Source organism: Alosa pseudoharengus, unplaced genomic scaffold (assembly GCF_046254945.1).
Source record: "Alosa pseudoharengus isolate Yale_2024_CS ecotype anadromous, Long Island Sound unplaced genomic scaffold, YU_APseudo_1.1 YU_APseudo_1.1_scf_24, whole genome shotgun sequence".
Classification (NCBI taxonomy): domain Eukaryota; kingdom Metazoa; phylum Chordata; class Actinopteri; order Clupeiformes; family Clupeidae; genus Alosa; species Alosa pseudoharengus.
The window spans coordinates 7,701,961-7,719,209 of NW_027468689.1; the positions used below are offsets into that span (position 1 = coordinate 7,701,961).

Consider the following 17,249-nt stretch of genomic DNA (forward strand, 5'->3'; position numbering starts at 1 on the left):
TGCTCCGGGGACAATGTGATTCCTTGTAATATAGCTGACATATGTAAGTCACTTTGGTCAAGAAGTGTCTGCTAAATGTAATGTAATGTAATGTAATGTAATGTAATGTAATGTTGGCATTTCAGCACCACATCCGGTAAGGACAGCTCCTCTTATGTCATTATTTAGTCTCTGGACACTTTTCATATCTTTTCAGGGTAATGTAATATTAGACTTAATTAATGCTTGTCATCCACAGATCATATAAACAGAATATCCCAATATCCCAAGCAGTATTTGTGAGAGGAAGCAATATATTTGCAATCCCAAGCAATATGTGTGTGATCTCTTGCACTGAAACACTGTTAATCCAGGAGCAACAAATCCACCTCCATATCAGGACTGCTGATGGGAAGGTGAACCCACAGGTGATCCATGACCATACCTGTCAACACTCCTGTTTTTCCCGGGTTCTCCCGTATTTCAAGGTCATCTCCCAGCACCCTCCCGTTTTGTTATTTCTCCCGGAAAACTCCCGTAATTTGCATGGCCATCAAACTTCATTTTAAAATCATTGATCCATTCATTTTTTCTATTAGTTTGACATCTCCCAGGTTGCCAGATTGTGTATGAAATACACCCTACACATACACGATCACTTAGTTTCAATTTCAACCGTTTTGTCATAGGCTAAAACCAGGCAACCCAAAACCCAAATAAGGAAGCGGGTGCCGACTGCGCAGTCTGAGTCTCGTGGGTCTCGTGGGCAACAAGCGGGCTAGTTGAATGGCCTACTCCGGAACTAGCTGTTGTGAAATTGTTGGGAATTTAATTGATTAACACATCACTGTTATTGAGTGTTGTTGATACACTGAACTTGTGCCCTCGGAACCAAATCTGACAGCAAGCAGGTTGGAGTTTTGGAAGTAGGCTGCAGGCAGGCAGCTGGTGGATACATAACTGGCATGCATAAGGTAATGGTAAGGTAAAAGTAAAAACCGAAATGCAGTGTTGAAACACGTGTATGAAACGTATTAAATATGCAAACACAGATCCGGTATAAACACTACACAGACACTACATCCGGTCAGCTCCAGTGGCAGAGGGTCAGGGTCATCTTCCCCCTGACCATTAGAGTGCTGCAGACTGAAGGCACAGTGTGGGTCATCTCAACTGGGTGTTCACACACAGGATTGAGGTCACTAGGCAGTCTGAATGAATTACAGCTTCTGTTAGGTTAGGTCTCCATGTTAATATCTGTTTACTAAATGACAGTAGAAACAGTCCTTTACTACAACTCCTTTACAAACAAACCAAAACACTAAATCAAGTTTACAGACACAAAGTCAAACACAGCAGCAAATCATTAGAGGCAGCAAGAGCCAACAGCAGTGGCCATCAGCATTTCTCCTGATAAATGATCTTGTTATCTTGAGAAATTGGCCTTTTGTTTTCTGAAGATAGTTAAATAAATTCAATTATTATTACAAGAAAAAAGCTTATGGATTTAACAAAAAGAATTAACTTGTGATCCCGAGATAACAGCATTTAAAAATAATTCCAAGGCTGTTCTTGGCCTCCATATTTTTAAGTAATTAAATAATTTCATCCTCAAGTCAAGGGTAGACAGTTGTGCTTCCAACATGGTTAAAAAGGTAAGATGTTGGTACGTGAGAGACTACTGTGAGAACCTGTCCGTGTGCTTCCAGCATTACATTAGACTAGATTAGATTAAACTTTATTGTAACTGTGCAGAGTACAAGTTACAAGACAACAAAATGCTATTTGCATCTAACCAGAAGTGCAAAAAAGCAGAAAAGTGCAATAGTATAGAATTTAGGTGGTGCATAGACAGGGCAGGATATAAAGTGCAGTGTAGACAGTAGTAAACAGTTGGTTTACAGAAGGTGGTTTACAGTAATATAAATTAAATATAAATATGTGCAGTATATTAGCAGTAACCTTATAAGAGCAGACTATAAATATGACTATGTAGTATGAGCAACATGCACAGATATGTGCAGTGTTAGCAGTAACTTTTAGGGCTGTCAATCGATTAAAAAATTAATCTAATTAATTACATACTCTGTGATTAATTAATCTAAATTAATCGCATATAAAATATTTGCTGTAAAAGTAAATATTTAAATTCAAATGAATCATTGAATAATCAGCATTAGTGACATTAAAGTTCAAAAACTATTTTATTATTATTTTAATAATGGCCATAATAATTTATGATATGACCTAATATGCTGAGGAAATAAATTCAAAAGTGCTTCGGGAAGAAGTTTTTTTCATATACAAGCTATTTCAGGCCACAGATATAACCTAGGGGACACAATGAAAATAAATTAATAAAACACTCCCCTCAATGTCAACACTATTTCTTTGCATTGATGTGCGACATTAGAGGTGATGAACTCCGGTGATATGCAAATTCTTTGCTGCAGACATTGCAGAGGACTTTATTTTAATCAACACCATCAGGCCGTTTTTTAAAAATAAATGTTCCAATCAATGATCTAGGCAGCACATTTTCTTCTCTCTCCTTCTTTTTACAGTCTAATGGTTATTGACTACAACAGCTCGGGGTCAACGGTCATACGGAATCGATTAATCTGCGTTATTTTTTTTAATCAGTTATTTTTTCTCAAATTAATTAATCGAAATTAATCAGTTATTTTGACAGCCCTAGTAACATTATAGATAAAAAGGTAAGGTGTTGGTGGTGAGAGACTAGCGTGAGAACCTGGTGTCATGTCCGTGTGCTTCCAGTATGGTTAAAAAGGTAAGGTGTTGGTGGTGAGAGACTAGCGTGAGAACCTGGTGTCATGTCCGTGTGCTTCCAGCATGGTTAAAAAGGTAAGGTGTTGGTGGTGAGAGACTAGCGTGGGAACCTGGTGTCATGTCTGTGTGACTCCTCTCCACTTCCCTCTTCTCAGCACCTGCTCTGGTCTCCAGCTGCAGCAGCAGGGCTCTCACTGGGGCTACTGACTGAAGCAGGTTTTTGTACAGCTCTGTATCACTGTGTGAACTCATAGACATCCTTTCTGATGGCATGATGACTCATGCAGTAATAATCTCCTGCATCTTCACTCTGGACTCCACTGATGGTCAGACTGTAGTCATTCCCAGATCCACTGCCACTAAACCGAGATGGAATACCAGACTGGAGGCTGCTCACTTCATAGATGAGGAGTTTGGGTTTCTCTCCAGACTGCTGTTGGTACCAGGAGATGCATTCTGGAGAACAGTCCCTATAAATGCTTCCACTGCGTTTACAGCTGATTCTAACTGAGCCCCCTGGACTGCTGGTCACTGCTGGAGGCTGCGTAAGAGTGACCTGTCCCATAGAATCTAACAGAAGAGGCAAAAACAGCATATGGTTCAGGAAGGTACATACTTATCAAATTAACATGTAAACATTGAATAATATAATGTTATCAGAGCTGGTGGTCACTAAATCTGTCAACAGTGAAAGTTCTGAATTCACCTTGAATGCAGACGACGAGAGACCACAGGAAGAGTGCAGTGAAGGCCATCGCTGGTCTGTGCTGATGGAGCAGTTGTAAGCGTTCAGCTGCCCCAACATCAAGCATCTGGACCAAATATGCTCTGCACATGCAAACACGTCCCTATGCAAATGACTCTCTAGCAGCCACTCTCCACTGAACACTGTTGTTGCTGCTGACACCACAATCTCTTCAAGACATGAGGTCAGGTTTGCCACTGGCACACAAAGTCATTTTTATATTCTGTCAACGTAATAGGAGTCATGAAATGCTCATTTTGTTCACATATTATATTTGTTTTGCTATGTTATGGAAAGTAGGCTACAGTGTGCATGGAATGTTTCTGGTACATTATGCGAATCAGCAAGTTACAGAAGGAATTCTGCTTCACACACATACAGGCACACACACACACACACACAAACACACACACACAAGCACAGACACACATGCACGCACACACACACATACACATACACACACATGCACGCACGCACGCAGGCACAACCACACACACACACACATACACACACTCCTTTAAAAAAACACAAAAGTTGCAAGAGTAGGGGATGGAGTAGGAGATGGCAAATTGACAAGCGTTATTTATTTTTGCGGAGAGACTGTGCAGGACTTTGTACCGCTTTGTGTAGTTTCTTAGTGCTTCATGTCAATACTTCATACACCTTTATGTATTTGTTTACATGTCAGGACTGTTTGAATCCTCATCAAATGTATGCAGCATCTGAAACACTGTTTAGATCCCTCTCTCCTGCAGGGTGTGTGAGACCTGGCATATTCAGCATGCTCAATCATCACACACACTCACTGCTGCTATCACAGTGCATTACTTTAACAACGCAAATGCAGCATGCTCAACCCCCCCCATTAAAATGTGATGTCAGAGTTGAGACAAGCATTAAAGCGATCGAGAAGTTTTCCCGAAAAGTTTTCCCCCTTTAGTCATTTTTTGGATCCTTCCATGGTTTCAGAGGTACTTTCATCACTTATAGCATATAGCAAATTGATAAGCAAGCATCTATATAATCAACTACCATTTAAAAATATATTGTCTGGTATGGTCATATCTTCTGAAGAGGATCAGGATTAGTATCAGGATTAGGTTCTGACTTCACTCTGATTGGTGTGGTCCCATCTTAGGTCTCCACCATGATGAGGACGCTCTGCTATGTGTGGACGTACCAACAGAATGCAGAGAAACATCCCTCTCTCTTCACCTCCTGTAGTTAGTGTGTTCACACCTGAATCTGCTCCATGTGCACTCCCACCTCACCACCAGCAGGGGGCTCCATCTGCAGCAGTAGATCACACTCACTGTGCCACCTGACTGACTGAGAGAGAGGGTGAGGTTTTTGTACGGCTCTGTATCACTGTGTGAACACCCAAGTACTGCTTCCAGTGGGCTTATGGTGACTCATGCAGTAATAATCTCCTGCATCTTCACTCTGGACTCCACTGATGGTCAGACTGTAGTCATTCCCAGATCCACTGCCACTAAACCGAGATGGAATACCAGACTGGAGGCTGTTCACTCTATAGATGAGGCGTTTGGGTTTCTCTCCAGACTGCTGTTGGTACCAAGAGATGCATGGTGTGCTAGTACAGTCCTGATTAATACTTCCACTGCGTTTACAGCTGATTGTGAATGTGCCCCCTGGACTGGTCGATATGGCTGGAGTTTGAGTAACGGTCACCTGTGCCCTGCAGTCTGTGGAAAGAAAGAAGCAATGTCAACATATTGTTTGTGTAAACTAGTTTAGTAAATACTACAGTAGAGTGTTTACATGGCGCACAGCAACATGTGCCAGTGTGTAGATGTGTCAGCACTCCAACTCCCAAACTCACCTTGGATGTAGAGGAGCAGAGAGTAGATGAAGAGGGTGATGAACGCCATTGTTGTGGATGATGAGGACAGTAGTCAGTCATGAAGCCCTTAGCCGCTCTAAAAACATGAAGATACGGGGAGAGCATGCAAACTAGCATCTCTATGGAAATCACCTTCCTGACGTTGCGCTGAGCTGCACACAGCTATCACACACACACAAGACGCTAAACTCCAATAATCTCCAACAAACTCCAACAAACACCAACAATCTCCAACAGTTGTGTCAGTGTTCAGCACCATCAGTCAGTGTGTTCGTGTTTGTAGATGGAGTTGGTTTAGTTGAAAAGTTTGTCCTTTCAGCTACTGTCTGGCAGTTTGGAGCTGGAAAATGTTTTTCTAAACATCCTAAAGAGGGTTTAAAGATAACAATTGCAATCAACAGCCATCCTCAGATATGCAGTAGAACTTCCAATAATTGGGCAATGTTATTAGGAGAAATAATGTCTATGGCTAGATGTAAATGAGGATTTCTGAGCCAATAGGTATGCTTCAAATTGGTGGTGGTGGTAATTAAACATGAATGGGGCCACATTTTAGCCTAGAAATCTAGACGCACCCTAGCGGCAGCAAATTACATTTGCTGCCAGGGCTAGTCTAGCAACTCTCTTTTGGCTTGTGAGCTCGAAATATTAAACTTCTGTCAGGCCAATCAAATCGTGTATAGAGTCGTTAGACGGGCTTAACATAATGATTGATGGCCGAGTTGCAACGGTTTGGCTTAAATTCCCTGCTACTTGAAAACAAATAAGATAATGTTGCTGTTGGTGAACGGTGTGACATGAGTTAAGCTTTTATTAAGTTGGCAAAAGTTTGAACTAGCCAACTAGCTCCGCTGGTGGGAAACGCATGGGACTCATAGCGCTGTCCTATTGCGTGCAGAGAGAATTTGAAAGACAACCGATTATCCCGCCCCTCGGACTGAGCACTGCGAACGGTGAGTGCCCAGACCCTACATTTTAATGTGGGTCTGGCTCGTCAGGCTAGCCACATTTATGAATGGGAAATGTTGATTTTGTTGACAAACAATTGAAAATGTTTTACAGGGGCCATTTAAGAATCCAACCAGAACAAAGACACTCTTAAATTACATATCAAATAGAAATGTGTATGGAGAAGCTATTTACATCTGGAGATTTTTGAACCATCAGGGGTATTTCTTATCAGGGTAACAGGAAACCAGGGCACAAATGGCCCATCCATGTGTGTATCCATATCAATGAAATATGTAGAATGGCTTCTCACTTTAAACGCATTTCCACCATGGTGCCCTTGAGCAATGCACTTAACCGCACATTGCTCCTGGGACAATGTAATATGTAAGTCATTTTGGATAAAAGTGTAAATATATAAATCAATGAACATATACTGTATGTCTTATGTTATTCCAAGGTATAAAAACGAAGAATTATGCTCTTAACAAAAAAAGTGCAGTATTGTAAGAAATAGTCTTGTTCATATTTCCAGCCATCTGAAAATGCTCTTTTTAACAGCAGTTCTGTTTTATCTGATTAGAGCACCACTGGGGTATAACTGTAATTACTCGTAGACGACTATTTCTGCAGATGACTAAACTGAACACAAATGTTTCTGTCTCAGTTCAACCGTGTGGCGCATGAGAGTATTTGATATTAATGTAATAGAGCCAATGCTGATATTACTCATTCTAGACACACTGCTTTTACTTTCTGCATTTAAATAAGGGGGAACATTATCCAATACTGACACTTTTTCTGTGTGCTGATAACTTGAGAAGTCATCATTTAGAGATAACGAAAGCAAGTGGTGTCTGTTTATGGCCTTTCTGCAAAGTGCCCCGTCCCATTTGTAATCTCCTGATCAATGGTGTGTTCCAGCAAACAGGCAGCCCACGCTGACCGTGCTGCCTCCCTCTAGTGAGGAGCTGAGCAGGAAGAGCTCGGCCACACTGGTGTGCCTGGCTGACCAGGGCTTCCCCTCCGACTGGAGCCTGAGCTGGAAGGTGGATGGGACCAGTAAGAGTGGAGTGGCCAGTCGTGGGCTCATGAAGGACGTTCTGTACAGCTGGAGCAGCACCCTGACGCTCAGTGATGCCGAGTGGAACGGGGCCTCTTCAGTGGTCTGTGAGGCCACCCAGGGATCTCAGACAGCGGTCACTAAAGCCCTGAGCAGAGCGGGCTGCTCTCAGTAGGGTCCAGTCTTCTGCTCCGATGAGGCGGCTGCTCTCTTAGCTTAAGTCCTCATGTGGAGCTCCAGTATAGGCAGCTTAATCACATGCTGTGCTGCAGTTGTTTTTGGTACTTTCTTTTTTTATTCTGATTGTATGTATGGTCTTCCACTCATGCTGAAATGCTGTCACTGATAAAAAAAATGCCTTTGCCTGATCAGATTTTTGTCAGTTGAAGATGTATTTTTTAAAGGCTCTAAAATAAAAGGTCAACATCAGTGTGTTTTTGTGTCTTTTTATGAGTTGTAATGTTTCAAGTGATGCTGAAAATAGCAGTCAGTAATTCAGTTGCTAAAACACAATCTTGAATCTAAAAACAGTGATGTTTATACAAACTAAATTGTAAATCTTATTATCAAAAATAGTAAAAAAAAAAAAAAACTTTGCCCTTGTTTCTCTTGAGATCGTTGAACATCTGGTAGTGGAGTTGGTCTATTTGGGGATCTGAAAAAGCACCCAACCCTGACTATGCAAATAGTATCAGCAGAGCACAACCTCCCTGTTTCACAACCTACAAGAGTCTAAAGCACCACATGACATGATGTGTTAATTTCACAGCTTCAAGGGTGCTTTCCTTTATAAGATAGTAGGGACATGAAACTACAATTCTTTCATTCATAGATTATGTCATTTACAATAGAGCCATTTTAGGTAATTGCATTTTATGTGTTGAACATTTCAGCACCATAGCCAGAGAGGACAGCTCCCCTCACTTGTACAGTACAGGCTGTGCCTCATCAGAATCTCATTCAAAAGATTACCTTCATCATCAGACTTCCATTCAAGTTGGTTTAATTTTGACATTCTTTAGATACAATGACAATAACTAAAGATATTGAGAATCCCTTAACTTAACTTTAAATGTTTAATTAATTTCACAGATGGAATGGTAATATACAATCATCATTCAATTCAATCCAATCTTTATTTCAGACTCAAAAAAGGGTCCATAGCACAGAAAAAATAAAATAGGTAAGATGTATGTATCTTTCATCTTTCATGCATTTATACTATTAGAAGGGAATCATGTGTAATACATGTGGATAGATAGATAGATAGATAGATAGATAGATACTTTATTGATCCCCAAGGGGAAATTCAAAAATATAATAATGTATAATAGTTTATCAAGACCAATCAATCAATCAATCAATCAATCAATCAATCAATCAATCAATCAATCAATTAATAAATCAATCAATCTACCAATCAATTGACCAATCAATTCAACAGTGACATGAAATTACAATTTTATAGTTTCTAGATTTACTATGACTCACATCCGGTAATGGCATTTGCCATGTTGGCAGTTCAGCACCACATCCGGTAAGGACAGCTCACCCAACATCATTATTTAGTCATCATTCTGCATACTAAACTCTATATAGGCCGCTAACCATCAGGAAGTACATTTTGATGAATCTTTGCATAGCTACTACAATGTACTACATGGTTCAGTGATGTGGGAAGGCTTATTAGTTCAGGATAAATGTAGCATGGCTGGGCTACATTTAAAAATCCCTCCAGACATGACTTTTATCTCCATTCACACTTTTCATATCTTTTCAGGGTAATGTATTTACATTATTAGACTTGATTAATGCTTGTCATCCTCAGATCATGTAAGCAGAATATCCCAATATCCCAAGCAGTATTTGTGAGAGGAAGCAATATATTTGTAATCCCAAGCAATATGTGTGTGATCTCTTGCACTGAAACACAGTTAATCCAGGAGCAACAAGTCCACCTCCATATCAGGACTGCTGATGGTAAGGTGATCCCACAGGTGATGCATGACAGTCCAGGTACTGTACAGCAGAAATGGGAGAGTCCCAGACACGACATCCGGTCAGCTCCAGAGGTTCTGGTGTTCCAGTTCGGTTCAGTGGCAGAGGGTCAGGGTCATCATCCCATGTTGCTTTTTTCTACCATTAGCCCAAGTAGTGACCAGTATTCTACCATTGGCCCGAGTAGTGAAAACAATTGTTTGAAAACAATCAATGGTATTATCTTAATATTCTGGCAAGTTTAAAATATGATGGTCGAAAGTAGGCCAGAGGTGGCAATCCAAAATCTGGCTCACTATGGGTTTGTGTTCACAATTTGGTCCCCCTCACTTTCAAAATATCTCCTGCGCCCCTGGTTTAAAAGGTAAGGTGTTGGTGGTGAGAGACTAGCGTGAGAACCTGGTGTCATGTCTGTGTGACTCCTCTCCACTTCCCACTTCTCAGCACCTGCTCTGGTCTCCAGCTGCAGCAGCAGGGCTCTCACTGGGGCTACTGACTGAAGCACGTTTTTGTACGGCTCTGTATCACCGTGTGAACTCAGCAACACCACTTCTAGGATCATGGCGACTCATACAGTAATAATGTCCTGCATCTTCACTCTGGACTCCACTGATGGTCAGACTGAAGTCATTCCCAGATCCACTGCCACTAAACCGAGATGGAATACCAGACTGGAGGCTGCTCACTTTATAGATGAGGAGTTTGGGTTTCTCTCCAGACTGCTGTTGGTACCAGGAGATGCATTTTGGAGAACAGTCCCAATGAATGCTTCCACTGCGTTTACAGCTGATTTTAACTGTGCCTCCTGGACTGCTGGTCACTGCTGGAGGTTGCGTAAGAGTGACCTGTCCCATGGAATCTAACAAAAAAGGCAAAAACAGCATATGGTTCAGGAAGGTACATACTTATCAAATTAACATGTAAACATTGAATAATATAATGTTATCAGAGCTGGTCGTCCCTGAAACTGTCAACAGTGAAAGTTCTGAATTCACCTTGAATGCAGACGACGAGAGACCACAGGAAGAGTGCAGTGAAGGCCATCGCTGGTCTGTGCTGACGGATCAGTTGTAAGCGTTCAGCTGCCCCAACATCAAGCATCTGGACCAAATATGCTCTGCACATGCAAACACGTCCCTATGCAAATGACTCTCTAGAAGCCACACTCCACTGAACACTGTTGTTGCTGCTGACACCACAATTTCTTCAAGACATGAGGTCAGGTTTGTCACTGGCACACAAAGTCACGATTATTAAATAATTAATTATAATTATTTTTTTATCAATTTAGTTGTTTTTTCCACTAACCATGTGACCGCCTCGGAACTAATCGCACAACGGGATAGCTCAGACCATTCGATTCTCTAGTAGTTGACCAAACTCTCTCTGTATACGGCTCTGACATCCAGTTGTGCACACTGCCACCTACTGGCTATACTGGTGCAGTTCTACTAACACTGATACCTAGAGAGATTCTGGTTCATTTCGACTTACCCAGCTATGTAGAGATGGCCCTTTATTTGGAATGGGATAGCTTAGCTATGTAGAGACGCCTTTATTTGGAATGGGATAGCTATGTAGAGATGCCATTATCTGGAATGGGATAGCTATGTAGAGAGACCCTATTCAATGCACTGACCAATATGTCCTTCATCAGATCAATTAACATTCACCTTTTAAACGCACACTTTAGACATTCACCTTTTAGACGCAAGCTGTACAATAAAACAATGTGTAGACGTAATATATCCTTACGAGGTGCTAGCTTTACAATAAAATACTTTATAGACATAATGTATCGTTATGATGTGCATACTTTACAATAACACACTGTACAGACGTAACGTATCATTTCAGTTTAATATTTTCATAAGGTTCAAGCTGTAAAATACAATACTTTGCAAACGTAGTCATAATCAACTTAGTTGAATATTTTCAGAATCTCATGGACTTAAAGGGCATTGACTGTGATGTACTAAAACAGAGTCCTTCTGAAATGGACATCACCAGCGCTGATTAGTCAGCAAGCCGGACCTGTGAAACTCATTCACTCAGCTGTGAAGAATGTACTCTTAGACACTCATCCACTTACATTTTATATGTGTACATGGTCCAGTGATCTGGCAACATCTCTACATGAGGGCATTTAGCATTTAGTGATCTCAGGTTCAACGTCTGGATAAACCATTCAGGCAAATGTGTAACAAAAATAAAGTAATTATAAATAAACGATGAACATAAATTAGTAGATGTTTGTGATGATGAACGCTCAATAAAGCTGTTTATTAAAACCATGGTATGTCAGTGGCAGCACAATTCATAGCAGTGCAGCCATTCAAGTTGAACACATGGGTTCTAATCCTGTTTGAATGGACAAATGCATCGGCTGAGCCAGGCCTGAATCAAAGCTTAAAGCAACACCAAATAACTTTTCCTTTGTTGCACGCACGCTATTTGTTTATCCAGCTCCGGCTTTGCAAATAACGATGTCCACAGACAAGGTAGAATATGTTGCATGATTTTATGAAAGTATGATGTATTGCGACATTATGCAAGTCAAATTTGTAGCTTCTTATGTCTCATTCCATCGAACTACAGATCCGCTACCCGATCTGGCAAACTTGCATAGTGCAGTTATAGCCGATAGAGGGCCACAAAGCGAATGCAGAATTGCCATTCACCCTGTTACGAGTTGATGAACCACTGAAACAATTTTGGTTCGACTCGACTCGACTCTGACCACCAGTGGATCCAGAACATGACCCCGGCCTGAGACAGGATAGTGTCCTGGCCTCTCGTCATGACCTAACGTCAGGTGTCTAGTCAGGTCTCTAGTCAGGACAATCACCAGGTGTCTAGTCAGGTTAATCACCAGGTGTCTAGTCAAGTCTCTAATCAGGTCTCTAATCAGGTCTCTAGTCAGGTCTCTAGTCAGGTCAATCGCCAGGTCTCTAGTCAGGTGTTTAGTCAGGTGTCTAGTCATGTCAGCTCAGGTCTCTAGTTAGATATTTCATCATATCCTTACATTAGGTCTCTAGTCAGGTCATTACGTCAGGTCTTTACAAGCTCATCTCATGTCATCTTAACTTCCCTCTTCCTCAGCACCTGCAGTGTGTCCCAGCTGCAGCACGGCTCTCACTGTTTTGTTTGACTGAAGGAGGTTTTTGTACGACTCTGTATCACTGTGTGAACTCCCGAGGACCGCTACTACCACTGATTCTATAATAACTCATGCAGTAATAATCTCCTGCATCTTCACTCTGGACTCCACTGATGGTCAGACTGTAGTCATTCCCAGAACCACTGCCACTAAACCGAGATGGAATACCAGACTGGAGGCTGCTCACTCTATAGATGAGGAGTTTGGGTTTCTCTCCAGACTGCTGTTGGTACCAGGAGATGCATGATGGTGTGCCACAGGAGTCATAAAAGCTTCCACTGAGTTTACAGCTGATTGTGACTCTGCCTCCTGGACTGGTCGATATGGCTGGAGTTTGAGTAACTGTCACCTGTGCCCTGCAGTCTGTGGAAAGAAAGAAGCAATGTCAACATATTGTTTGTGTAAACAAACTGTAGTTTAGTAAATAACACAGTAGAGTGTTTGCATGGCGCATAATAATTGTACTGCATCACAACAACATGTGTACAGTGTGTAGATGTGTCAGCACTCCAACTCCCAAACTCACCTTGGATGTAGAGGAGCAAAGAGTAGATGAAGAGGGTGATGAAAGCCATTGTTGTGGATGATGAGGACAGTAGTCAGTCATGAAGCCCTTAGCCGCTCTAAAAACATGAAGATACGGGGAGAGCATGCAAACTAGCATCTCTATGGAAATCACCTTCCTGACGTCACACTGAGCTGCACACAGCTATCACACACACAAGACGCTAAATGTGTTTGCACACCGCCCCAATAAACACCAACAAACATCAATAAACTCCAACAAACACCAACAAACTCCAATAATCTCCAACAAACTCCAACAAACTCTAATAATCTCCAACAAACTCCAACAAACACCAACAATCTCCAACAGTTGTGTCAGTGTTCAGCACCATCAGTCAGTGTGTTCGTGTTTGTAGATGGAGTTGGTTTAGTTGAAAAGTTTGTCCTTTCAGCTACTGTCTGGCAGTTTGGAGCTGGAAAATGTTTTTCTAAACATCCTAAAGAGGGTTTAAAGATAACAATTGCAATCAACAGCCATCCTCAGATATGCAGTAGAACTTCCAATAATTGGGCAATGTTATTAGGAGAAATAATGTCTATGGCTAGATGTAAATGAGGATTTCTGAGCCAATAGGTATGCTTCAAATTGGTGGTGGTGGTAATTAAACATGAATGGGGCCACATTTTAGCCTAGAAATCTAGACGCACCCTAGCGGCAATTACATTTGCTGCCAGGGCTAGTCTAGCAACTCTCTGTTGGCTTGTGAGCTCGAAAAATTAAACTTCTATCAGGCCAATCAAATCGTGTAATGTGTTTGTGTGTGTGTAGTATGTGTAATGTGTTTGTGTGTGTGTAGTATGTGTAATGTGTTTGTTAGGCGGGCTTAACATAATGATTGATGGCCGAGTTGCAACGGTTTGGCTTAAATTCCCTGCTACTTGAAAACAAATAAGATAATGTTGCTGTTGGCGAACGGTGTGACATGAGTTAAGCTTTTATTAAGTTGGCAAAAGTTTGAACTAGCCAACTAGCTCCGCTGGTGGGAAATGCATGGGACTCATAGCGCTGTCCTATTGCGTGCAGAGAGAATTTGAAAGACAACCGATTATCCCGCCCCTCGGACTGAGCACTGCGAACGGTGAGTGCCCAGACCCTACATTTTAATGTGGGTCTGGCTCGTCAGGCTAGCCACATTTATGAATGGGAAATGTTGATTTTGTTGACAAACAATTGAAAATGTTTTACAGGGGCCATTTAAGAATCCAACCAGAACAAAGACACTCTTAAATTACATATCAAATAGAAATGTGTATGGAGAAGCTATTTACATCTGGAGATTTTTGAACCATCAGGGGTATTTCTTATCAGGGTAACAGGAAACCAGGGCACAAATGGCCCATCCATGTGTGTATCCATATCAATGAAATATGTAGAATGGCTTCTCACTTTAAACGCATTTCCACCATGGTGCCCTTGAGCAATGCACTTAACCGCACATTGCTCCTGGGACAATGTAACATGTAAGTCATTTTGGATAAAAGTGTAAATATATAAATCAATGAACATATACTGTATGTCTTATGTTATTCTATAAAAACGAAGAATTATGCTCCTAACAAAAAAAGTGCAGTATTGTAAGAAATAGTCTTGTTCATATTTCCAGCCATCTGAAAATGCTCTTTTGAACAGCAGTTCTGTTTTATCTGATTAGAGCGCCAGGTATAACTGTAATTACTCGTAGACGACTATTTCTGCAGATGACTAAACTGAACACAAATGTTTCTGTCTCAGTTCAACCGTGTGGCGTATTTGATATTAATGTAATAGAGCCAATGCTGATATTACTCATTCTAGACACACTGCTTTTACTTTCTGCATTTAAATAAGGGGGAACATTATCCAATACTGACACTTGTTCTGTGTGCTGATAACTTGAGAAGTCATCATTTAGAGATAACGAAAGCAAGTGGTGTCTGTTTCTGGCCTTTCTGCAAAGTGCCCCGTCCCATTTGTAATCTCCTGATCAATGGTGTGTTCCAGCAAACAGGCAGCCCACGCTGACCGTGCTGCCTCCCTCTAGTGAGGAGCTGAGCAGGAAGAGCTCGGCCACACTGGTGTGCCTGGCTGACCAGGGCTTCCCCTCTGACTGGAGCCTGAGCTGGAAGGTGGATGGGACCAGTAAGAGTGGAGTGGCCAGTCGTGGGCTCATGAAGGACGCTCTGTACAGCTGGAGCAGCACCCTGACGCTCAGTGATGCCGAGTGGAACGGGGCCTCTTCAGTGGTCTGTGAGGCCACCCAGGGATCTCAGACAGCGGTCACTAAAGCCCTGAGCAGAGCGGACTGCTCTCAGTAGGGTCCAGTCTTCTGCTCCGATAAGGCGGCTGCTCTCTTAGCTTAAGTCCTAACGTGGAGCGCCACTATAGGCAGCTTCATCACATGCCGTGCTGCAGTTGTTTTTGTTACTTTCTTTTTTTATTCTGATTGTATGTATGGTCTTCCACTCAAGCTGAAATGCTGTCACTGATAAAAAATGCTTTTGCCTGATCAGATTTTTGTCAGTTGAAGATGTATTTTTGAAAGGCTCTAAAATAAAAGGTCAACATCAGTGTGTTTTTGTGTCTTTTTATGAGTTGTAATGTTTCAAGTGATGCTGAAAATTGCAGTAAGTAATTCTGTTGCTAAAACACAATCTTGAATCTAAAAACAGTGATGTTTATAATTTCTAAATTGTAAATCTTATTATCAATAATAGTAAAAAAAAAAAAAAAAAATTCCCCTTGTTTCTCTTGAGACAGGTGAACATCTGGTAGTGGAGTTGGTCTATTTGGGGATCTGAAAAAGCACCCAACCCTGACTATGCAAATAGTATCAACAGAGCACAAACTCCCTGTTTCACAACCTACAAAAGTCTAAAGCACCACATGGCATGATGTGTTAATTTCACAGCTTCAAGGGTGTTTTCCTTTATAAGATAGTAGGGACATGAAACTACAATTCTTTCATTCATAGATTTTGTAATTTACAATAGAGACATTGTAGGTAATTGCATTTTATGTGTTGACCATTTCAGCACCACAGCCAGACAGGACAGCTCCCCTCACTTGTACGAGTCATACTGCACACCCTGTAGGCCATCAGGAAGTGCATTACGATGCATATTTGCACTGTCAGTACATGGTTTAGTGATCTGGCGAAGTCTCTTGGTAAGATGTACAGTACAGGCTGTGCCTCATCAGAATCTCATTCAAAAGATTACCTTCATCATCAGACTTCCATTCAAGTTGGTTTAATTGTGACATTCTTTAGATACAATGACAATTACTAAAGATATTGAGAATCCCTTAAACCATCACTTTAAATGTTTAATTAATTTCACAGATGGAATGGTAATATACAATCACCATTCAATTCAATCCAATCTTTATTTCAGACTCAGAAAAGGGTCCATAGCATAGAAAAAATAAAATAGGTAAGATGTATGTATCTTTCATGTATTTATATTTCATCTTTCATGCATTTATAATATTAGAAGGGAATCATGTGTAATACATGTGGATAGATAGATAGATAGATAGATAGATAGATAGATAGATAGATAGATAGATACTTTATTGATCCCCAAGGGGAAATTCAAAAATATAATAACGTATAATAGTTTGTCAAGACCAATCAATCAATCAACCAATCAATCAACCAATCAATCAATCAATCAATCAATCAATCAATCAATCTACCAATCAATTGACCAATCAATTCAACAGTGACATGAAATTACAATTCTAGTTTCTAGATTTACTATGACTCATATCCGGTAATGGCATTTGCCATGTTGGCAGTTCAGCACCACATCCGGTAAGGACAGCTCACCCAACCTCATTATTTAGTCATCATTCTGCATACTAAACACTATATAGGCCGCTAACCATCAGGAAGGACATTTTGATGAATCTTTGCATAGCTACTACAATGTATTACATTGTCCAGTGATGTGGGAAGGCTTATTAGTGAAGGCTAAATGTAGCACGACTGGGCTACATTTAAAAATCCCCCCAGACATTACTTTTATCTCCATTCACACTTGTCATATCTTTTCAGGGTAAGGTATTTACATTATTAGACTTGACTAAAATGTTTGTCATCCACAGATCATATAAACAGAATATCCCAATATCCCAAGCAGTATTTGTGACCTC

At 41.0% G+C, this 17,249-nt stretch overlaps 5 gene segments (V, D, J or C); 2 read left to right on the forward strand and 3 right to left on the reverse strand.

Moving 5' to 3' along the window:
* Positions 1-2,737: 2,737 nt before the first annotated feature.
* LOC143141880 (immunoglobulin lambda variable 2-18-like) lies at positions 2,738-3,524 on the reverse strand. The segment is given in 2 exon segments: positions 2,738-3,339; positions 3,476-3,524. Coding segments are annotated over 2 exon segments (384 nt in total).
* Positions 3,525-4,844: 1,320 nt separating this feature from the next.
* On the reverse strand, positions 4,845-5,511 carry LOC143141879 (Ig kappa chain V region 4135-like). The segment is given in 2 exon segments: positions 4,845-5,220; positions 5,358-5,511. Coding segments are annotated over 2 exon segments (390 nt in total).
* Positions 5,512-7,240: 1,729 nt separating this feature from the next.
* On the forward strand, positions 7,241-7,693 carry LOC143141711 (Ig kappa-b4 chain C region-like; the record flags this gene model as incomplete). The annotated part of the segment is given in 1 exon segment: positions 7,241-7,693. A coding segment is annotated over 1 exon segment (324 nt), but the record flags the coding sequence as incomplete, so codon positions are not given.
* A 4,765-nt stretch (positions 7,694-12,458) lies between these two features.
* LOC143141881 (immunoglobulin kappa variable 1-8-like) lies at positions 12,459-13,140 on the reverse strand. The segment is given in 2 exon segments: positions 12,459-12,910; positions 13,074-13,140. Coding segments are annotated over 2 exon segments (393 nt in total).
* Positions 13,141-15,070: 1,930 nt separating this feature from the next.
* On the forward strand, positions 15,071-15,563 carry LOC143141712 (Ig kappa-b4 chain C region-like; the record flags this gene model as incomplete). The annotated part of the segment is given in 1 exon segment: positions 15,071-15,563. A coding segment is annotated over 1 exon segment (339 nt), but the record flags the coding sequence as incomplete, so codon positions are not given.
* Positions 15,564-17,249: the final 1,686 nt, after the last annotated feature.